The 21,186-nt window shown below is 44.4% G+C and overlaps 2 protein-coding genes across 8 annotated transcripts; one reads left to right on the top strand and one right to left on the bottom strand.

Moving 5' to 3' along the window:
- Positions 1–2,033: 2,033 nt before the first annotated feature.
- On the bottom strand, positions 2,034–3,859 carry LOC112641835 (translation initiation factor IF-2-like). The gene is made up of 5 exons (XM_049092597.1): positions 3,839–3,859; positions 3,362–3,774; positions 2,978–3,064; positions 2,762–2,893; positions 2,034–2,332 (listed from the first exon to the last, which is right to left on the bottom strand). The coding sequence occupies exons 1-5, from the start codon at positions 3,857–3,859 to the stop codon at positions 2,329–2,331; spliced, it is 657 nt and encodes a 218-aa protein (XP_048948554.1). The 3' UTR covers positions 2,034–2,328.
- LOC112641236 (E3 ubiquitin-protein ligase TRIM39) lies at positions 3,444–20,163 on the top strand. 7 transcript variants are annotated; one of them, XM_035697791.2, is made up of 11 exons: positions 3,444–3,583; positions 5,735–6,194; positions 7,216–7,311; positions 12,384–12,614; positions 13,797–13,819; positions 14,400–14,515; positions 15,205–15,389; positions 18,565–18,665; positions 18,762–18,844; positions 19,755–19,887; positions 20,023–20,163. In XM_035697791.2, exons 2-11 carry the CDS (start codon positions 5,742–5,744, stop codon positions 20,081–20,083), a joined length of 1,482 nt encoding a protein of 493 aa, XP_035553684.1. In that variant the 5' UTR covers positions 3,444–3,583; positions 5,735–5,741; the 3' UTR covers positions 20,084–20,163. The 7 variants fall into 7 exon arrangements, 6 of the variants coding, with proteins under 6 accessions (XP_035553684.1, XP_035553683.1, XP_048948458.1 ...); XM_035697790.2 differs by having other exon boundaries at positions 19,755–19,880; XR_004804245.2 differs by lacking the exon at positions 20,023–20,163 and having other exon boundaries at positions 18,565–18,673; positions 19,755–19,814.
- Positions 20,164–21,186: the final 1,023 nt, after the last annotated feature.

Genomic DNA, 21,186 nt, shown 5'->3' on the forward strand with positions numbered 1-21,186 from the left:
CAGGGGGTTGCGGTGACTGGGTGACGGGCCTTGATGGGATGAGCATTGGGTGTTATATGTTGGCAAATTGAACTCTAATAAAAAGAAATTAAAAAAAAAAAAAAGAACTTATCAAACTCAGCACCCAAAAAAACAATCCAGTCAAGAAATGCACAGAAGACATAACTAGACATTTCTCTAAGGAAGACATACATATGGCCAACAGACAATGAAAAAATACTATCAATCAGGATCATGAAATTACAGATCAAAACCGCAATGAGATACCACCTCACACCAGTCAGAATGGCTAAAATTAACAATTCAGGAAACAACAGGTGTTGGTGAGGAAGCAGAGATAGAGGGCCTCTTCCACTGTTGGTGGGAATGCAAACTAGTGCAGCCGTTCTGGAAAACACGATGGAGAGAAGTTCTTCAAGAAGTTAAAAAGTTAAAAATAGTTCTAAGCCAGGACCCAGTAATTGCACTACCAAGTATTTATCCAAAAGATACAAACATAGTGATTTAAAGGGGCACAAGCACCCCCAATGATAAACATAAAAGCAGCAATATCCATAAAAGCAAAATTATGGAAAGAGCCCAGATGTCCATTAACAGATGAATGGATAGGGGATCCCTGGGTGGCTCAGCGGTTTAGCGCCTGCCTTTGGCCTGGGGTGCGATCCTGGAGTCCCAGGATCGAGTCCCACGTCGGGCTCCCAGCATGGAGCCTGCTTCTCCCACCTCCTGTGTCTCTGCCTCTCTCTCTCTCTCTTTCTATGTCTACTACAAATAAATAAACAAATAAAATCTTTAAAAAAAAAAAAAAAAGGTGAATGGATAAAATAAAATATTCCATTGTATATACTACTTAGCCATCAAAAATAATGAAATCTTACCATTTGCAAGGACATGAATGGAACTAGAAGGTATCATGCTCAGCAAAGTCAGAGAATGACAAATATATGATTTCACTCCTATGTGGAATTTATGAAATAAAACAGATGAACATAGGCAAAGGAAAGAAAAAATAAAGACAAAATCAGAAAGGGATACAAATTGTAAGAGATCCTTAACTACAGGAAACAAACTGAGGGTTGCTGTAGGAGGAACGGGGTAACTGAGTGACAGGCATTAAAGGAGGGCACTTAAAGTGATGAGCACTGGGTGTTAAACAAGAAGTTGAAAACAAAATTTTAGGGACCCTTGGGTGGCTCAGTGGTTGAGCGTCTGGCTTTCGGCTCAGGGAGTGATCCCAGGGTCCTAGGATTGAATCCCACATCAGGCTCCCTCCAGGGAGCCTGCTTCTCCCTCTGCCAATGTCTCTGCCTTTCTGTCTCTCATGAATAAATAAAGAAAAATTAAAACAAATTTTTTTAATTCCATTTCATCTCATTACTGTAATTCATTTTTGCATACTCCTGTGGTGGAAATCCCTTGATCTATATAAATCAACATTATAACTCAACATTATTTCATGTCTCCTGAACTAAAATCCCTTTCAATTCTGAACAAGGAATATGATTCTTGGTTTAAATATCCTACTATACTCATAAATCTCAGCCTATGAAGTTTCACAAGTCATAACAAATGTGGGTTAAGATTTGAGATATCTTTTTTTACTATTTTGTGTATTACCATATAGACAGAAGAGATCATAGCATTGTGTTCACCTTCTTTCCCAACTACTCTCTTGAAAAATCCTGGGTACTTCATTATTGTTTTATGTCACAGGTTGGTAAACTATGGTTTGCTACCTGTGTTTAGATGGCCTGCAAGCTAAGAATGGTTTTTACATTTTTAAATGATTGGAGATTAAATCAAAATAAAAATATTTTATTTATATTTTTTAAAGATTTTATTTACTTATTCATGAGACCCACTGAGAGAGAGGCAGAGACACCAAGAGAGGGAGAAGCAGGCTCCTTGCAGGCAACCCATTGTGGGACTCCATCCCTGGTCCCAGGATCACACCCTGAGCCAAAGGCAGATGCTCAACCACTGAGCCACCCAGGCGTCCCAAAATAAGTATTTTATGACATATGAGAGTCAAATTTGTGCCCATACAGAAAGTTTTATTAACAAAGCAATGTCTGATTCCTTTGGTATTGTCTAACACTGTTTTCACATTATAAATACAGAGGAAGGGTATGGGCCTCAAAGAGGAAAACGCAGCTTATCCGGTTCTTTACAGGAAAGGTTCGCCAACCCCTATTCTATGTCATATTGTTTTACCTAAACATTCCCCTATCTTTCCTTCCATATTCAACATAAAGTCTTGTTAATAATCAGTCTCCAGGTAAACACATTCTTCATAGACCTTTGAAATGCACTTCCTCCTGGGAATGGTCACCTACAAATCGAAAGCCAGAATGGAATGCTAGTTACAAATGAACAAATCAAAACCAGAACCAAACCTCACCACCATTATTATCCTCCCTCCAAAGCAAAGCTGAAGAGGCTAGGCCACCCCCGGACCCCCGTTAGCGGCTTTCCAACTACCCTATCTTAGAATTGATGCATTTTGTAAACTAAATTTTACCCCTAAAATTCCTAAGAGTCAAATAACAATGAGAAAAAAGGTAAATGTAATTTTCCCAAGTTTAATCGTCTTCAAATCATTGGCTACCAGAAAATAAGAGCAAGCAGACCGATTTTATTTAGTATGCATGATTCTAAATCCCTGTACCCTGTACACTTGATATTTCCTACAAATAAACAATTTCTGGCTCTTAGGATAAAAGGTTAAATACTACACTGTGTAAACGACATCACAACTTACACAGGAACAAAATGGGTCACTGGGCCTTTTGCTTTGTATCCTCCACTCCTCGCTCGGCAAGGCGAGCGGCAGAATGGCAGGACTAGGTCTTGCACTCCAGCGGGGCAGGTAAACAATGTCTTTACAGCCCGCCTAGAAAGGGTAGGGCGAGGAGCTGCTGAAGCCCACGGCAGGGAAACTTAGCTAATCCTGGAATGTTAAAAGGCTAAAACTCACCGAGTCGGAAGTGACGTGCCAGCTGAGCCCCGCAGGTCGGCCACGTAACTGGCCGCCGCCTCGGTCGACACCTGCTTCTGGACGGGGCTGAACAGAGGAGAAGTGTAGCTCAAAGTCCGCAAGCGGCCTGACCCTATCCCTCGCGGCTCACGGACCCACGCGGGCCAGCAAGCGTGGCCGCAGCCAGGCCCCGCAGCCCGAGGGGCCAGCCGGCTGCCCCCGCGCCCAGCGGCGCCCTGCGGGCCATGGGGCTTCAGCGCCCAACCAGGCGCATGCGCGGCCCTCTTTCTCCAGAGGATTCCTGCGGTCACCGGGACGCCCACATTCCAGCCACCTGCCCCTCGGGGTCCCTTCTCGCTCTGGCCTCCTCCGGCCGCCTCTCACCTCTGGCCCCGCGCCTCCTCCTTCTCCCGCGAGGACCGCTCGACCTGCCCGCGGCGGCCGGCCGACACCCCGGCTCCCACTGACACGAGCCTCTCGGCGCGGCTTCCGCTTCCGGCGAGTATTGTGTGTCGCGCCGCGGGGCGGGGGCGGGGGGAGGAGGAAGGAGGGAGGCAGCGCTCCGGCGGCTCCGCGCCCCGCACTCCCGGACCTGAAGCCGGGAAGGTAGGTGCCGTCCCGCCGCCGCGCCCGGGCCCTGGGGCCTGCCCCCGCCGGCCGGCTCCGCACGCCGCGTCCCAGCGCCCCGCGACTGCGTCACCGGCCCCCCGCACGTAACCACAGCTGCCTCCGCCCGCCTCGGGCCCGGGCGGACGTTTTGCCGCCCCGGCGACGTCAGCGCGTCCGGCGTTGCTTGGCTACCCCGCCGTTCCCCCGTCCCGCTGCCGCTCGCCTCCCCGGGTGAACCTCTGACGCCGTCACCGCGGGCCCCGGCTGCGTCATAGCGGCGGGCATCCCACCTCCACGTCACACCTCCTCCTCACCTGGACACGCTGTCCTCCCTCCCTGTCAACCGCGACGCTTCCTCTCCCCCTCCACTCCCCCTACGCCACATCTGGCGAGAGAAGATGGAGACGAGGGTGGGACTGAGCTTTGGACGACGCTCAGGAGAGGGTCGCAAGGTGGGACCCCGGACAGTGGTAGAAACAAAACGAGGACGTCCCTGAAGTTTGCCCTTCTACTGAGATGCGAGGAATAGAGAGAACGAAATGACCAACCCAGAGGCGCCTGAGGCCTCACTGTGGCTGTGACTCCAAGTCCTCTCTGTGCTTCCCTGACCTTTTCCCCATTTCTCTTTCACACCACTTCTTTGCCAGTCTAGATCCACCCCGGTCCCTAACTCACCGCAGGTGAGGAGGCCACCTGATTTCTGGAAGCAAGGGGCAGGTTCACTAGTCCAAGTTGGATTCCTTTCGGAAAAGAAAAAGTCATCTGACTGAACTTCTCTCCTGGTTGAGGGAAGAATTCAGGTCCAAATAAGTTATCAGCTACTACGCCAAATTAAAACACTTTCAATGTATGTCATTGATATATATAATAATCATTGTCACTCATTACATGTCCACTTCTCCCTTAGCACTTAGAGTTAACTATATTTCCTTTCTTCTCTTGGGTCACTTGGTATGCAAGGGAAGGGATAGGGGCTAGAGAAAGCAAATATTTCAGGGATAAAAGTGGTGAATTTCAAGGAAGGAGTGGGGGACCAGCCTTCTGCCTTATAAATCTCTTTGATGCATTTCCAATATTTTGAGCCTTCACTTAAGGGAGACTTTGTCTCATTATGTTTCTCTAATTCCCAACCACTCCAGGTCCTATTAATTGGAGGCACAGTACCTCCAAGGAATTAGTTATCAATAGCTGTTTCAAAAGACTCCATTTACTGCTGGATATTTAGAAAAGGCTTGTCAGCCCTCCTTTCAAGAAGTATCGACTAATACTCTCTTTAGTGTATTTGCACATATTTATCACTTCTCAGCAGTTCCAAATGTCCAAATGCACGCAAAGAAATGGGGTGTTGAGTGAATCATTTCATTCCAAGAAGGTGCACTTCCTCTAGACTAGTCTGATAAAAGGAAGAATATCAATTTTTTCTGAAAAGAAGAGCTTGTCACTCTTGCCTAACTTACTCCTTCTATTACCCTTTGAAAAAGTGAGAGAACAGTGGCAGAGAAGGTTATATTCCAAGGGGCTATTGTAATAAAGTTCTTCTGTAATACAAAACTTTAAAATATACTTAAGAAATCTTAATACTTTGGCTTTTATGGCACTTTTCACTTTCCCAACTTCCTTTCTCATCTATTAGAAGAAATATGTCAAACTAGGGATACTTTGGTCTGTTTTTAAGATACATGTGGGGTAAGTCTGGATCAGGAGAGTTATGCTAGGCCAGAGTTGAAGGAAGCCTCTAACAAGCAAAAGTAGAGGTAAAGACAAAAGAGATTGGTGATTGGGTGTCAGTGTTCTGAGGAGGGAAAAAAAAAAATAGATACCCAGGAGTCACGGGTTTTGAAAACAAAGAGGTTGAGGGGCACGTGGGTGGCTCAGTCAGTTAAGCATCCAACTCTTGACCTCAGCTTGGGTCTTGATCTCAGGGTCATGAGACTCATGTGTTGGGCTCCACACTGGGCACAGAGCCTACTTTAAAAAGGGAGAGAGAAGGAGAGGGAGGTTGAATCTAGCGGAAAAGAAGATGTAAAATACCAAGATAGGGCCAACTGGAGTTAGGATTTATCATGGGAGTAAATGTCAGGCCAGGGATACAAAAATATTAAACCCCCAACTAATATTTTTCTCTCTCTGCCCCCTTTCATCCCTAAGTTAAATAATGGCAGAGACAAGTCTGTTAGAGGCTGGGGCCTCTGCAGCCTCCACAGCTGCAGCTCTGGAGAACTTACAGGTGGAAGCGAGTTGCTCTGTGTGCCTGGAGTATCTGAAGGAGCCTGTCATCATTGAGTGTGGGCACAACTTCTGCAAAGCTTGTATCACTCGCTGGTGGGAGGACCTAGAGAGGGACTTTCCTTGTCCTGTCTGTCGAAAAACATCCCGCTACCGCAGTCTTCGGCCTAATCGACAACTAGGCAGTATGGTGGAAATTGCCAAGCAGCTCCAGGCTGTCAAGCGGAAGATCCGAGATGAGAGCCTCTGCCCCCAGCACCATGAGGCCCTCAGCCTCTTTTGCTATGAGGATCAGGAGGCTGTATGTTTGATATGTGCAATTTCCCACACCCACCGGGCCCACACCGTCGTGCCACTGGATGATGCCACACAGGAGTACAAGGTGGGGAACCAGACACATGATGCCAATGTGGGACAAGAGGGAGGAGCGCAGAGGATGGGAGACTCCCTGGGTAGAGGATCCTAAGCTCCTGAGGGCAAGACTGCATCTGGCCTTACTCTCTAGTCCCTTCAAAGCTACATACACAGAGGGCACACTGTGCATCTGATCAGCTATCCTCAAGCATGAAGAAGAGCAGTTTTGAGGAGTGCCTCAAAATTGCCTTCTGACTTTTCATAACATTTGAGTCTTATGGGTGTATGCATGGTCTTACGTCATTTTTCTTTAAATGAATGAAACCATTTGGAGATGATCAAACTTAGGAAGAATTGAAAGTGGTCTGGTTTCTTCATTCTGTCCTCCTGCTCAGAATGTTCCTTATTTTCCCATTGGTATTGGAAATACATAACATCAGTTTAGACTGATCCTCACCAGACTAAGCTGAATTCATCTGTCATTTACATCTTCCTAGATAATGGAAATGTGGCATCTGATTTAATTACTGTTGGGACACAGGGTATATATTTGAGTAATAGGAACTAAAGATTTTAAAACTAGGCACTGAACAAGTATTTTGTTTAATTATGTTAATATTGGAAACAAGATTTAAGGTGATTTACAGTGTAAGTAATAAAGACTTTATATTTGCTGGTGCTTTGAGTTGGATGGGAGGACAAGTATAAAGGATATCAGAGTTCAAAAAGTCACTTTGACCATAATAGGCAGTCACTTGAGTAAGAAAGTGATAGGATTGGGGAAGGACATGGAGTTGGTGACAGCTGGACAACTGTGAGATTCAGTGAGAGGGAAGTTTGGTGGGTAAGGAGGATGATGGGGACAGGCTGGTGGCAGGAGGAGAGAGCAGAAGTTGACATCCCAAATGACAGGCAAAGAAGGGAGTAGAACCAAGAGGTGGAGAGATGGATAGGAAGCAAATAAATGGTTTAGGATAAATGGGTTAACCTCTGAATGTAGGGTGTTCCAGCCAACCCCAAATGCCACCTCTTCCACTTCCCACCCTCAGGAAAAACTGCAGAAGTGCCTGGAGCCCCTGGAGCAGAAGCTGCAGGAGATTACCCGCTGCAAGTCCTCTGAGGAGAAGAAGCCCGGAGAGCTCAAGGTAAAGGCACAAGATTCCATTTGGGCTGCTCTGCAGGCGGTTAACTACACATTAACCACACATTATTTAATCTACCAGTCCTGATTCATTAGAAAAATGCTGTTCTCTCAAAAACAATGGCTTCTTTGTCACTATATGTTGCACTTAAATTATTTGTCATGAATTAAGTATTGAAGAGAAGGATATTAGAGATGAAGGAAGGATAGACAGGACATCTTACATGTGGAGATTTGAGGGAGTTCATGCCCGTTGGTCTCCTTTTTTCTTGTAAAGAAGGGAGAGAGTAGGAATAGGAGTCCTTAGAGGGATTGAGGAGAGGAGAATTGGAAGGTCCACTGGGGAGAAAGAAAGAAGAAGCTGGCAAAGAGCTCCCAGAGAGAGACTTTAGGCCCACATTCTCTTAAGTTAGCCCAGGAATGCTAGATAATGTTAGTCCATTTCTAGACTCTTCCTCTCTGCATCCTACATCTATAAGATCCTATCTATCCTTCAGGCAGGATGAAAGCCACTTCCTATGCAGCCTTCCTTGAAGCTTTAGAAATTAACTTTCTTAATTTGCATATAATTTTGGTTCTCTTTCATAGCATTACCATATTTGTAGCATGATAGTTTGGTATCTGACTTATTTATAGGACAGTAAACAGTTCTTTAGTGGCAGTAATAACTAAATATTTATTGAGTCCCAGGTATTAATTCATTGGGTGCCATGACATTCCAAACTTACAGGGTTATATTAGGTTTTAAGGTTCTGCCCAGGTTAGAGTTCTAAGAGTTCAGGACAATGAACATGTGAGACCTAGAGGAGCTATAAGACAAAGGAAAGGGAGTCCTGAAGGTCTTCTTTAGCGAGGGTGAACTTAGATGCCTTGTAAAGTAGGTATTATTACCCCCAGTTATCTCAAGAGGAAACAAAACCTGAATAAGTATCTAGTCCAAGATCACACAGCCAATATGTGGCAAAATCAGGGATACTAGCTCTGCATTTATCAATAAATATATATTAAACTTCCAAATTCTGTATTTGACACTGGGGAACAATGATGAACAAAAACACGGTCCCTGTCCTGCTTGAGCTTACAAATGAAGTGGAGAAAATAGATAATGACATGGCACAAAAAGCACAGTTGCAAATTCATAAGAAGACAAATAGAAATTGGACCTCATTAAAAGCATCCAGAAGAAACAATGAGTTCTTGGAGTTGAGATTTAGGGATCACCAGAAATTAAACACAAGTTCGAAAATAATAGAAACACTAATTTTTTTAACAATGACAACATTTTGACAGAAAGCAAGTATTATTAAGTATTACTAAGTATACCTTAGTACTTTATATATTTGAATAAAGCAAGCATTTGAATTTTTTAAATTTTTAACTAATTTTGATTGCAAAGGTGAACTTTAAAAAAAAGTTCTTTGTTCTTTTGGAGGGCTCCTGAGAAACTTAAAATATGTGAAAACGAAGCTTATTCCCAGTCTTAACTTTCCTGTTCCTGTTGATCACCTTCTTAAAGGTAAAGGATAAAGAGGGGAATAAAAATTTTTTAAAACCTTCTAAATGCTTGAGCAGAACTGTGATGATTTAAAAATTCAGAGGTCTCTAAAACTACCACCAACATTCCTTTTGTGACCATTTGAATTCTCCTTCCTACCTCTCCCTCAACCCTACTTCCAGAATCAGACCCAGTGCCCCCTTTTAAAAATAAATAATTAGTAATTAACCACACTGAAGTGAAAACTAGGCAAAATAGCTTATCTGCGTAATTTTAAAAACAGACTGCGCCACCCAAATACACCCACACAACATAAAGGAAAGTGATTTAGATAAAATCTGTTATATAAATATTTGGGCACGAATACCCTGAAAGACCCGCAGTGTGTTTTATCTTTGTATGTATACATGATGTCATAAACAATGCAACAAACACAGATTCAGACTGAAATAATTGCATAGTAATGTTGACAAGCACCACAAGCAACTTAGCTCTTGATGACATAATTTTTCAAAATTATAAGTAACTTTTGGTAAAGTTCTAAGAAAAACAAAATGCAGTCTTAGTTTTATTCAGCCGTTTCTGAAAAAAAAAATTCAGGTGTATTAAAATTGGGTAAGGATTACTCTGTTTATGTATAAAATGACATTCAAATCCAGGTCTATGTTTTTAAATATACAGCAGAACATAGAAAATGGTGCAGGACAGTGCATTGTCACAGAGTCATCTCACATATTGTAGTGCTACCAGCCTTACCAGAGTACCTCCAGTTAAGGCAAACAAAAAAAACGCCCTTGTTTTCAAATTATCCCTAGTGGGAAGTAACACCCCCATTAAGAACCATTGCCCTACATAGATAGAGTGAAAAAAAGAAAAGGGATTATGGGATTATATGAAAGATAGCCCTTTTGCTTCCTATTTACCACAGTTATGAATCCTGAATTCTACCCATACATCACCTGTCAATGTACACTAACACACAGAGACACACACACAGGAAAAAACTGTATTTTACTTGAGGATTAAGAAATAAAATTCAATTATTTTACCAGCATAAATGAGTTTATTCAGGAATAGCAGCAAATTGCAACTCAGGACAAGCAAGCTAAGGTGAAACCATAGGCAAGTCCAGAGAACAAAGAAGACCAGTCTTTTATAGAGGAAAGGGGGTAATTGGGAAGGGCTGTTAGAAATGTTAGAAAGTCCTTGGAGGAAACTGGGAGTTCAGTTTAGTGACTTTTCATTGATTGGGTTGTGACAGTCTGTCACTGGCTGTGTTTATTGCCCTGCACAAAGAAAACCTTTTTTCCTCCTGCTGGGGTGGTAAAGATAGTAAGGACTTGCAAGGTGCATCTCTTTGATTGGGTCTAGAGTTGGCCAGTGGGAGGGCATGGGAGCTCCCCCTGCTGGCATCCTGACTGCCTTTTAGTGAGGTTTCCTTTTATTAATTTGCACAGGGTAAAAGTTGTAAGAATATATTTTGTTCCAGTGTGCACCTGAAAAGGCAACCATGGAATGAGAAGCAGCAGCAGCTCTAGAACTGGAGCTAGCCAGCATCTGCTGAGAACTAGCTTGAAATACAGAAATACCAGGCTTGTAAGGCCCATGCTGGCTTTGCAGCCCTTCTCTATTCACCCTCACTATTCACTGCCTTTCAGTCCCTACCTACTTTACTTCCAGAGTCCCAGTCTCTGCTTCTCTTTTCCTTTCCTCTTGGGTTTACTTTTCCCCATCAATCACGTGACACTTGGAGACTCCATCTGGACAGATCACTTATTGCAGTGGAGGTACAGAAGGAAGGACATACTTGCTGATAACCCTCAGAAAGTATTATGGCTGGTGTTTCAGTCCTATATTATCAAATTTCAGGAATGTTAGAGGTTTAATTCTGTGTAGTAGCTGAGAGAAAACATGTTTCAAATTTCAACTACTAATCAGAAACTTCTGGAACTGTCAGTTCTCTGAAGTAATTAAAACTATTTAACAGATTCTTCCTGAAATCTATATACAGTTGACCCTTGAACAAGGTTAGGCGTGCCAACCCCTGTGCAGTGGAAAATCTGCATATAACTTTCAACTCTCCCAAAACTTAGCTTTTTTATTAGCTTCAGAGGTAGAGTTTAGTGATTCATCAGTTGCATATAATACCCATTGCCTCATCACATCATGTGCCCTCCTTAATGCCCATCATTCAGAAAGGCAGATGGACCCATCTGCCTTTCCTCCAGAACCCCTCAGTTTGTTTTCTATGATTAAGAATTTCTTCTGGTTTGTCTCCCTCTCTGATTTTGTCTTATTTTATTTTCTGTCCCTTCCCCTATGATCCTCTGATTAGTTTCTTAAATTCCACAAATGAGTGAAGTCATATGATATCTCTCGTTCTCTGATTGACTTATTTTGCTTAGCATAGTACCATCTAGTTCCATCCATGTCATTGAAAAACTTAATTCTTGGTGTTCACTTTGGCAGCACATATACTGAAAAACTTAACTCTTAATACCCTACTGTTGACCAGAAGCATTACTGATGACATAAACAATGATTAACACCTATTTTATATATTATTGTATTGTATACTGTATCCTCACAATAAAATGAGCTAAAGTAAAGGAAATGTTAAGAAAATCATAAGGAGGGATGCCTGGGTGGCTCAGTGGTTGAGCATCTGCCTTTGGCCCAGGGCGTGATCCTGGAGACCCGGGATCGAGTCCCACATCGGGCTCCCTGCGTGGAGCCTGCTTCTCCCTCTGCCTGTGTCTCTGCCTCTCTCTGTGTGTCTCTCATGAATAAATAAATAAAATCTTAGAAAGAAAGAAAGAAAGAAAGAAAGAAAGAAGAGAGAGAGAGAGAGAGAGAGAGAGAGAGGGAGGGAGGGAGGGAGGGAGGAGGAAGGAAAGAAAGAAAGAAAAGAAAAGAAAAGAAAAGAAAAGAAAAGAAAAGAAAAGAAAAAAGAAAAGAAAATCATAAGGAAAAGAAAATACCTTTATGGTACTATACCATATTTATAAAAAAAAATCCATGTATAAATGAACCCTCACAGTCCAAACCTGTATGGTTCAACAGTCAACTGTATATATTTTATAACAACCCATTACTAAAATCTTACTGATTCTGATATTTTCCAGTTGGTTCTCTGGTTTTTAGTGGGTAGATGTCTGGCAATAAACAAATGATGACCATCTTGTCTCTAACCTTCTAGTACTCATTACTTTCCTTTCCTTGATAAACTGCATTAGCCAGAACTTCAGAGTTGGGAATAGCAGATATATCTTGTATCTGAAATAGTAAATGTCATTATATTACCGAGTTCTTATATCTTGCATTTTTTTTTCACTAACTTATAGAAGGACAGGCTTTTTAAAAGTTAATCTCTCTAATGGTCTTAATTCCCGAGTAATCAGTAGGGGTAACAACGGGGATGGAGCCATTATTTACAGAAGGAAATTTCAATGGAGAAAAACATGAATGTCCTATGAAACTATTTCCAATGACACTGGAAGTCTGTGTTAATTCATACACATGGTGGGTAGGTAAGGGCCCCACTGGCCCTGCTAAATATAACACTTTTCCTCTTTTCTCAGAGACTAGTGGAGTGTCGCCGACAACAGATCTTAAAGGAATTTGAAGAGCTTCATAGGCGGCTGGATGAAGAGCAACAGATGTTGCTTTCACGACTGGAGGAGGAGGAACAAGACATCCTACAACGCCTCCGAGAAAATGCTGCTCATCTTGGAGACAAGCGCCGGGACCTGGCCCACTTGGCTGCTGAGGTGGAGGGCAAGTGCTTACAGTCGGGCTTCGAGATGCTTAAGGTTCGACCTTTGTCCCTGCATAGCTCCTCAGGTCAAGTGCAGTATAGGTTTGCACAGGCCATTCTGTCAACCTGGGATGCTCACTCTTCTGCTCTGCTTCTCTAATCCAGTTCTTCCTTCCAGACATACTCAAAGGATCTTTTTCTATAGAAAGGCTTCTCTGATTTCTCCCATCCCCTTCTAATCATTTGTGTTCTTATGTCTTGTGAACAATTATGTACTTAATTTGTACCAAAGAAAAAAATTCCCTTTGGAAGGAGGGAAATCGAGTCTGAATTAGTGAAAAAAAACTATACGTTAAAAATTATGTAAATGTAGTTGCCATTACTTTTAGGTCCTGGAACTTGACTTACGTAGTACTAAAAAAAAAAAAAATAGAAACCTAGTTTGAAGGACACTTGAAATTATGTATAAATAATATATTACTTTGATATGTAAATAATGCCTCTAAAATGTTTGAAGTAATTTGTTCTTTTATGCCGATGAATGGTGTTAGCAAGGCTGTAGGAAATATGTCTCTTATTTTAGGGATTAGATTACTAGCATTTGAATCAGTGAGGCTTCATTGTACATTTATCTGCATGTTATGTATTGCTTGGTATTTATTCTTGTGTCCCTTCATGTATGTGTGTTCTGCCTTCCATATTAAACTGGGAAATCCTTGGGGGGCAGAGATTTGTCTTCTTTGTCTTCTGAACCCCAAGTATTCACAAATCAAGATTGGCACACGGTTATTAATGTTTATTAACCAGTACCAGACGGGGATAACAAACAGCAACAGGAAAGTGATTCATTCCTATGGCACCAGTCTGTACTGATCCTCAAGGGAGACAGGTGTGTGGTTGGTACTTGGGGGACAGAGTAAAGAGCGGACACAATCCCTGTCCCTTGCATTGAGCTCCCAGTGTCCTTGAGGAGCAAGACAAAGACACAAGAAACCATTTGGAAGTGATGGCAAATTACCAAGCTTCATGCTAAACAAAAGTTGAAAATGGGGATCAGGTTGGCAGGGATGTACTCAGATCCCTCTGGAGCTCTTCCATTTGCATTGTGACCCACAGCTTGCCCTATTTCTATTTGATAGAAATAAAATCTAGAACTTTGGGGAGGAAGGGGAACCTTTTGCCTTTAGGACCCTTGACTACCAGGACCAATATTGCTTTCTTTTCTCCTTCCCTCTAGGATGTCAAAAGTACCCTGGAAAAGTAAGTGATTCTTGCATCTCTTTGAGTGAGTTAGGTGTTGGCTTAGAGACCAGGAGTACAGTAAAGAGGGGAGACAGACAAGAAAGCCAGGCAGCGTCTGGGTAGGATGTGGGAGAATGTTCATTGCATCCATGAAGCCAGTTAGAGAGCAAATCACTGGGAGTAATAGATGTTACCTTTTCCCCTTGAAGCATCAGGACTAACCTGGTAAGGAAGTACCAAGATAATGTAGAACCAGATTCTCCCTATGCCTGTGGATGGAAATGTATCCAAACAATACAGACAAAGGAGGGGTTGGGAGAATGAGGAGAGTGATTACCCACTTGCATGAAATACAGCCATTCCCCCAGAAAGTTCTGAGATTCATTCTTAAAATAAGGCTGTGTCCAGGGGGCCATGTGGCTCTCCATAGATTGGCAAAAGAAAGCAGTAAGTGAGTACTTGTCTTCAGAGAGGAGGGAGAAAGTGGGAGGATGGAGAATTTTAGTTTCTCCCTAAAAATGGCAATATCTGCATACTCACTCCTCTGGAGCTTCCCTTGACCCTGCCCTTTCTTCCCCTATCTCCCTATCCCTCCTAGATGTGAGAAGGTGAAGACCATGGAGGTGACTTCAGTGTCCATAGAGCTGGAAAAGAACTTCAGCAATTTCCCCCGACAGTACTTTGCCCTAAGGAAAATCCTTAAACAGCTAATTGGTGAGTTGTTCCCAAAAGTAAACTAGTAGGGGGAATCAGCAGAGAAGAAAGTCTTTAGGTCCCACTTTATCTGGGCTTCACTTACCTCATCTGTCACTTTTTGTGCCCATAGCCACATCCATCTCTTTTCTTGGCTTTCAGTCTCACTGTCATCTACTCTTAGGCCCACACTTTTCTAAATAGGCACCCAGAGAGGTTAAATAATATGCCTGAACATGTTTCCCCCTTGAGAGTAAGAGGGAGAATCATTAACATTTACTCAGAGAAAATAGTCTCAAACCAGAACTGTTCCAGATACATGGTCACCCTGTCCCTAGACCAAAATGCTATCTGCTGTGTATCCTTAACATTTTCTGTTCTTTCTGGCCCTTAAACTATGACTTGTGTTTCTTCATATAGTGAGATGATGTCACAGGGGGGTGGCCAAGGGTTAGAGAGGAGCCTAAACCATCAGCCTTTGCTGAATCAAGAGCTCATTACTTGTTTATTTTAGGGCCAGGATGAGAAGGGATGCCATTGTTCCCTCCTCTCCCGTAGGTGACACCATAGATTGAGAAAGTTAACCAAATCATGGTGTTCTGGGGACCTTTAAGGAAGCAGGCTCTGTAAAGGCAGGCTGGAAGAGTGAGGCAGGGGCATTTAGCTATTCCCATCCTCATCTAGCTCCCCACTCTGGCTTCTCCCGCCAGCGGATGTGACCCTGGACCCAGAGACTGCTCACCCTAACCTAGTCCTGTCAGAAGATCGTAAGAGCGTCAAGTTTGTGGAAACAAGACTCCGGGATCTCCCTGACACACCACGGCGGTTCACCTTCTACCCTTGTGTCCTGGCTACTGAGGGCTTCACCTCAGGCCGACACTACTGGGAGGTGGAGGTGGGTGATAAGACCCACTGGGCAGTGGGCGTGTGCCGGGACTCTGTGAGCCGAAAGGGCGAGCTGACTCCACTCCCTGAGACTGGCTACTGGCGGGTGCGGCTGTGGAATGGGGACAAATATGCAGCCACCACTACGCCTTTTACCCCTTTGCACATCAAGGTGAAACCCAAGAGGGTGGGCATATTCCTCGACTATGAGGCTGGCACGCTGTCTTTTTACAATGTCACAGACCGCTCTCATATCTACACTTTTACTGATACTTTTACTGAGAAACTTTGGCCCCTCTTCTATCCAGGCATCCGGGCTGGTCGGAAGAATGCTGCACCACTTACTATCAGGCCCCCAACAGATTGGGAGTGACAGGTAGGGATGTGGGGATACTTGGAGTGAGTCAGGGTCAAGAGCTATGGGCCTTCCTTCTTGTGACCTGCTGGAATGTCTTTGTGTCTACCTGGTTCCAGTCCTTCACTGTCTAGGAGAAGCACCTTGGTTTCTAGAATGGTTTATATGGAGAAGTAGGTAGGACTGGTCTGGGATGAGAGCAGAACTGTGTCTCCCTCCTAAGTGTTAGGGTGGGGAGCTCGTTCCCAGGGGTTGTCTCCCCTGAAGTCCATCAGGTTTTCTATTGCACATGGATAGGTTAGGAAGGAAGGGAGAGGCTTTTCCAGAAACAAAAAGTCTATGGGAGGGTCTGACTTGCTCAAAACCAGAAGAGGAAACAGAAACCCCTGTACATCCTTTTAGGGGTTCTTTGACCCAGGATGGTCTTACTTCTTGAAGAAGATCAGAGGGGTCTGTGTACCTCTAGATTAAAATAAAAACGAATGTTAGCTGCCCTTATGGGTCTAGAAGTTAAGGAGTTTTTTTGAGGACAGAGATTGAGCATCAAGAAGATTAGAAAGAAAGTCAGGAAAGGGGCTAAAGGAACAGATTCCTAGAGACTAATGAAGGGTTTCTTTGGTCTTCCATTCCCAGAGTAAGTTGCCATTATGAGTAGGATTGGCCAGAGGTAGGAATGTGGGGAAGAGAGAGTGAGAAGAAAAGAGAGGAGAATGCAGGTCCCTACCTCAGCCTTCAGCAAAGCTGGCCTAGTGCCTGCCTCCTTAGAGTTGGTTATCTCCAAGAAGTTGGAGATGCAGAGATGAGGTACCAGACACATCTACCCTTTCTCCTGCAGAGATGAGGTACCAGACACATCTACCCTTCAAGACACATCTACCCTTTCATTGCGTTCCCAAGGGAACCTGGAAAAGACAGTCAGGTATTAGAGGAAAGACAAAGGCTTTTCTATCCAAAGCCCTGGCCTTAAAGAATGTTACTAAGCAGCTGCTCCCAAGTTGTCAGCCTTGTTACTTGGCTAAGGTGTTCAAGCCAAAAAGGGAGAAAGGAAATGGAGTCTTTCTCACCCTGAGGACAGGGTAGAAGAGAGAGTGTAGAGGGGTGGGTCAGATAGGCAACTTTCTGTAGCCTGTGTGCGTATGGCCTGGAACTGTTGTTCACAGGAGCCAGTCTTTTCTTATTTGTTGCCATCCTTCACCTTTTGCCATTTCCCCTATCAGAGAATGTAAATCATTTTAACATTAGGCCAAAATAAACAACTTATAGGGTACACATGTTGTCAAAAAAGGTTACAGCAATGCATGCCAAACCAAACAAATGATATGGAATATCTGCTATTTGGATGATCAGGGGTTCACAGAAGATTGGGACATGAAACTGTAATTTATTGAGGGTGTTTCAATTCCTCCTACCACCTCAACAGGACTTTGTCCAGACTCTCCTCTTACCTTTGTGCCTTTGACTGTGGTTCTTTGTGGCAAGATGCTTTGGTTGGTAAAACATAATATGGAACAAAGGATCCACTGAAGTGATCTCTGTGTTGTGTGGTAATTTGATGGTGACCCTGTATTGATGTGTAAGAATCACTGGTGTTAAGAATGCACATTCCTGGGGTTCATCCTTGGTGATTTGATCAAGATCTGGGATGGGTCTGGATGTCTACATTTTAAACATATACCTCATTTGAATGTAGGGACCCTTGTGAAATTAATCCCAGAGTAGGTTTCGGCCATTTCTTCTGAGCTGAAAAGCCTGGCTCCCTCTGGCCTGATGGGATTTGAGAAGGGAGAGAGGCCTTCTTCTCTCCTGACTTAATGCTGCCCTCTCCCTGTCTTGGAGTTCATTCATGTTCTGCCCTCCAGCTCATATACATCTACTTCTAACTTGAGGAACTGGTGGTCATGAACTATGAGGCAGAGGTAAACAAAGGATGTCAAACAGAACAAACCAGAGACAGAAGTCAGAGTAAGAGATATGAAGTATATGCATAGAATGGAGAAGGCAGGGGAGGGGAGAGTTTCAGGGGCAGGAGATACTATCAAAAGTTTCTGTGCTCCAGTACCTAAGACTAGAAGTTAGCTAAGATCACCTGCTGTGCACTGCATAATAGGAAGTGGGTTTTGTTTTGTTTTGTTTGTTTTTTTGTAAGTGAAAAAGAATGGTAATAAGCTGTGCTTCTTCCTTCCCTCGACCCCCTGATGATCCTTTCCAATTCTAGTACCAGTGCTTTTTTGGAATGCATGACTTCTTTTCCTTCAGTGTGTAATCTTTCAGGCATCTGCCTTTAGCTCCAAGGCAGTAGGGCAGAAGTTGTAGCTGGGTATAAATTGCACATAACCATCTCCCCAACCTATCAGCATGAAGAGACCAGTCTTCTGTCCTAAAGATGTTTCGCAGTTTAAGATATGCTCCTGTTCACTAGCCTTTCCTACCTAGTATAATTGATCATGGGCTCAAGGAAGACTAGAAGGAAGCCAAATCTCCGAAAGGGACCCTGGACTTGGATTGTAGGGGTGGGTAGGGGTTTACAAACAGCTGGGGTCTGTGAGGCCGCAGGGCGGCGCCATAGTATAAGTATGGCGGAGGGAGGCTCGCGGGTCCAGGAACTACACTTCCCAGGAGGCCATCGCGGGCGCCCGGGGCGGGGCTATCGGAGGGGCGGGGCCTGCGTACGTTCGTGCGTGAGGGCTAGCGCGGCGCCGATGGCTGGGCCGGTGAAGGACCGCGAGGCCTTCCAGAGGCTCAGCTTCTTGTACCAGGTGAGTCGGCGTCGGGGGCGTACGGGGAGGCGGCCGGTGTGGCGGGCCACAGAGCAACGGTTTCCCTCCTCCAGGCCGCACACTGTGTCCTTGCGCAGGACCCTAACAACCAGGCGCTAGCGAGGTTTTACTGCCACACGGAGAGGACCATCGCCAAGCGGCTTGTCTTGCGGCGGTGAGACGGTCCGGGACCCTGGCGGCGGGCGGGATGCGGGCAGAGTGGGAGCGGGGAGAGCGGGCGGAGCGATCGGACCATCCCCTCCGCTCACAGGGACCCCTCGGTGAAGAGGACCCTCTGTAGAGGCTGCTCTTCCCTCCTCGTCCCGGGCCTCACCTGCACCCAGCGCCAGAGACGTGAGTGCTCCCAGTGGTGTTGGGTGATTGAGGAGCACCGGGCTGGGGAGGGGACCCCGTCCTTCCTTAGGTGGGCGTCTGGCGCGGGATTTACAGCGGCCATACACAGCAGGTGTGTTCAGTCACTAACTCGGTTTAGACGAACTAAGGTCTGGGCAGTAGGGAAATGATGTTGCCGTAGGAGGCAACGCACCCCCATCCGTACCTTTATTTTGCATGGTGGAGCGCAGGATTCACATCACCATTCATTTACTCATTCAGCAAGTTATTTGTTTTTCTAAGATGTCTGAAGTATTGTACAAAATGGATTATTCTCATTGAAATCATAGACCGATAAGATAGACTAAGAAGCAAGAGTAGTGTAGAAAAATGCTTTCCGGGAATCCCCGGGTGGCTCAGCGGTTCAGTGCCTGCCTTTGGCCCAGGGCGTGATCCTGAAGTCCCGGGATCAAGTCCCGCGTCAGGCTCCCGGGCTCCCGGCATGGAGCCAGAAAAATGCTTTACTTAGGGATGTAAAATCCTTAATTACTTACACCAGTAGTGGTGTGGTTCATGATAAGCAAAAGGAGTAAGAGAGGGAAATTCTAGGCATGTGTGAGCATTTTGAGACAAGTTTGTGGTGTCAAGGAGACCAGAGTTCAGGAGACTGGAGTTTGAGGTAGGCAAGGGCAAAACATGAGGCTAGAGAAGGAAATAGGGCAGATCTTGAAGAGGCTTGTTAAGGGGTTTGGACTTTATCTTAAGGGATACCAAAGAAATTGACAGACTTTAAGCAGGGGTAAGATAAATTTGTATTCAAAGTTGGGGAGTGTTGGAATTCCTACTATATAACAGTGGAGGCAAAACTGGGTGCGGGAAACCTTTTCTTCTCCTAAACCTGGGCACTCCCCTGCCCCTACTTTTACCTCAGGCTGTAGGGGACAGCGCTGGACAGTACAGACTTGCCTAACATGCGAGCGCAGCCAGCGTTTCCTCAATGATCCTGATCATCTGCTCTGGGCAGACCGGCCTGAGGCCCAGCTGGGGAACCAGGCAGGTGAGAGGTTTGTAGAGAAAAACTGGGGATGCCCCAGGAAGATAGGGGTGATGGAGGGCATAGAGCTGAAGAGGACACATTGGATTCTGGATTGCTGTGAGAGTGCTTCAATCTTAAAAAACTCAAATTCTCATCTACCCAGATCTCAAACCACCACAACCCCTACCAAATGCAGCCCACCCCATTCCAGTCCACCTCCCTGAGGAGAAAGTGCAGCCTCAGAGCTCCAGTCACCATTGATGGATTCACCCTTTCAAATAAAGTATAATTGTGTTTCACTTTATGTGCTTCTGAGAGTGTTTCAGCTCTGCATTCTGTTTTTCCTGTTTCAGTTTGTATTTCTCTATCACTGGCTAACCTCCCTGTCTTTGCCAGTGCTCATTCCTACCATTCAGAGATCCTGATTTCCATAGACCACTTGACCCCACTAAGCAGCTTCCATTTCCAGGGCCCTGATCCTAGTGCTCCTTCATCCTGCTTTTCAGTACAGTGCCACATTTGGAACTCAGGATCTAGGGTTGTATGTAAGAGCTTGAGCCTTCCTTCATAGAGCAATGCTTCATAGAGCATTTTTTATATAGGGAGCCTAACTGTTGACTAAGGGGCTAGACATACTACTGATGCACTGATGTTGTTTTTAAACAAGGGAAAAAGTTCAGGGGATCAGAGTGGTTTCTGATCCTCTCTCAGAATTGGTCTCTCCCAATTTCTTGGTTTTCTTCTATAAAATCCTAGTAAGGGAAATTGTGCAAACGTGAACTGACAGGGTCAGAGCTGCTAATGAAAGGACACTGGTGGACACTACACAAGTATGCCCCATAGGTAAACTTGCAGAGTTTTCTTGAGAATGAGTAAACAACAAATTGTTTTATTTGATATCTCTAAGGAACTTATTCAAAGACAGGATTTCAGACTGACCTCTCTGCTAGGTACCAGCTAATCGATTTACCTGAAACATATACAAATAAAACTCACTATTCTCAGAATGCAATGTTTTTCTTCCCTTTTTCTTGCAAATACTGTGTTGTACTTATATATTGCTGCATAAAAATCACTGCATAATGTGAATTCAAACAACAGTGATTCTGTGGACTAAGCTGTCTGAGAGTTTGGCTGGGTAGTAATCTCCTTCTCCATATGGCATCAGCTGGAGTCACTCAGCTGCGTTTAGCTGGTGGCTGTGGCACCTGATCTGGATGACCCAAGAAGCTTTATTTGCATTGTTTGGATGTCCTCACAGCTTGGCTGTCTCAGAGTTGTTGGACCTTTTTTTCTTTTTTTTTTAAGATTTTATTTATTTATTCAT

The sequence above is a fragment of the Canis lupus genome, chromosome 12, assembly GCF_003254725.2.
Source record: "Canis lupus dingo isolate Sandy chromosome 12, ASM325472v2, whole genome shotgun sequence".
In the NCBI taxonomy this organism is placed as follows: Eukaryota; Metazoa; Chordata; class Mammalia; order Carnivora; family Canidae; genus Canis; species Canis lupus.

Bases quoted from the DNA above. Each gene is read 5' to 3' on its own strand.
- LOC112641835 (XM_049092597.1), bottom strand. From the start codon at position 3,859: ATGACGCAGCCGGGGCCCGCG. The intron at 3,775-3,838 runs GTGACGGCGTCA...ACGGCGGGGTAG, and splicing joins TGACGCAGCCGGGGCCCGCG to CCAAGCAACGCCGGACGCGC. The intron at 3,065-3,361 runs GTGAGAGGCGGC...TCCTCTGTTCAG, and splicing joins GAGGAGGCGCGGGGCCAGAG to CCCCGTCCAGAAGCAGGTGT.
- LOC112641236 (XM_035697790.2), top strand. From the start codon at position 5,742: ATGGCAGAGACAAGTCTGTTAGAGGCTGGGGCCTCTGCAGCCTCCACA. The intron at 7,312-12,383 runs GTAAAGGCACAA...CTCTTTTCTCAG, and splicing joins AGAAGCCCGGAGAGCTCAAG to AGACTAGTGGAGTGTCGCCG. The intron at 18,666-18,761 runs GTGAGACGGTCC...CTCCGCTCACAG, and splicing joins AAGCGGCTTGTCTTGCGGCG to GGACCCCTCGGTGAAGAGGA.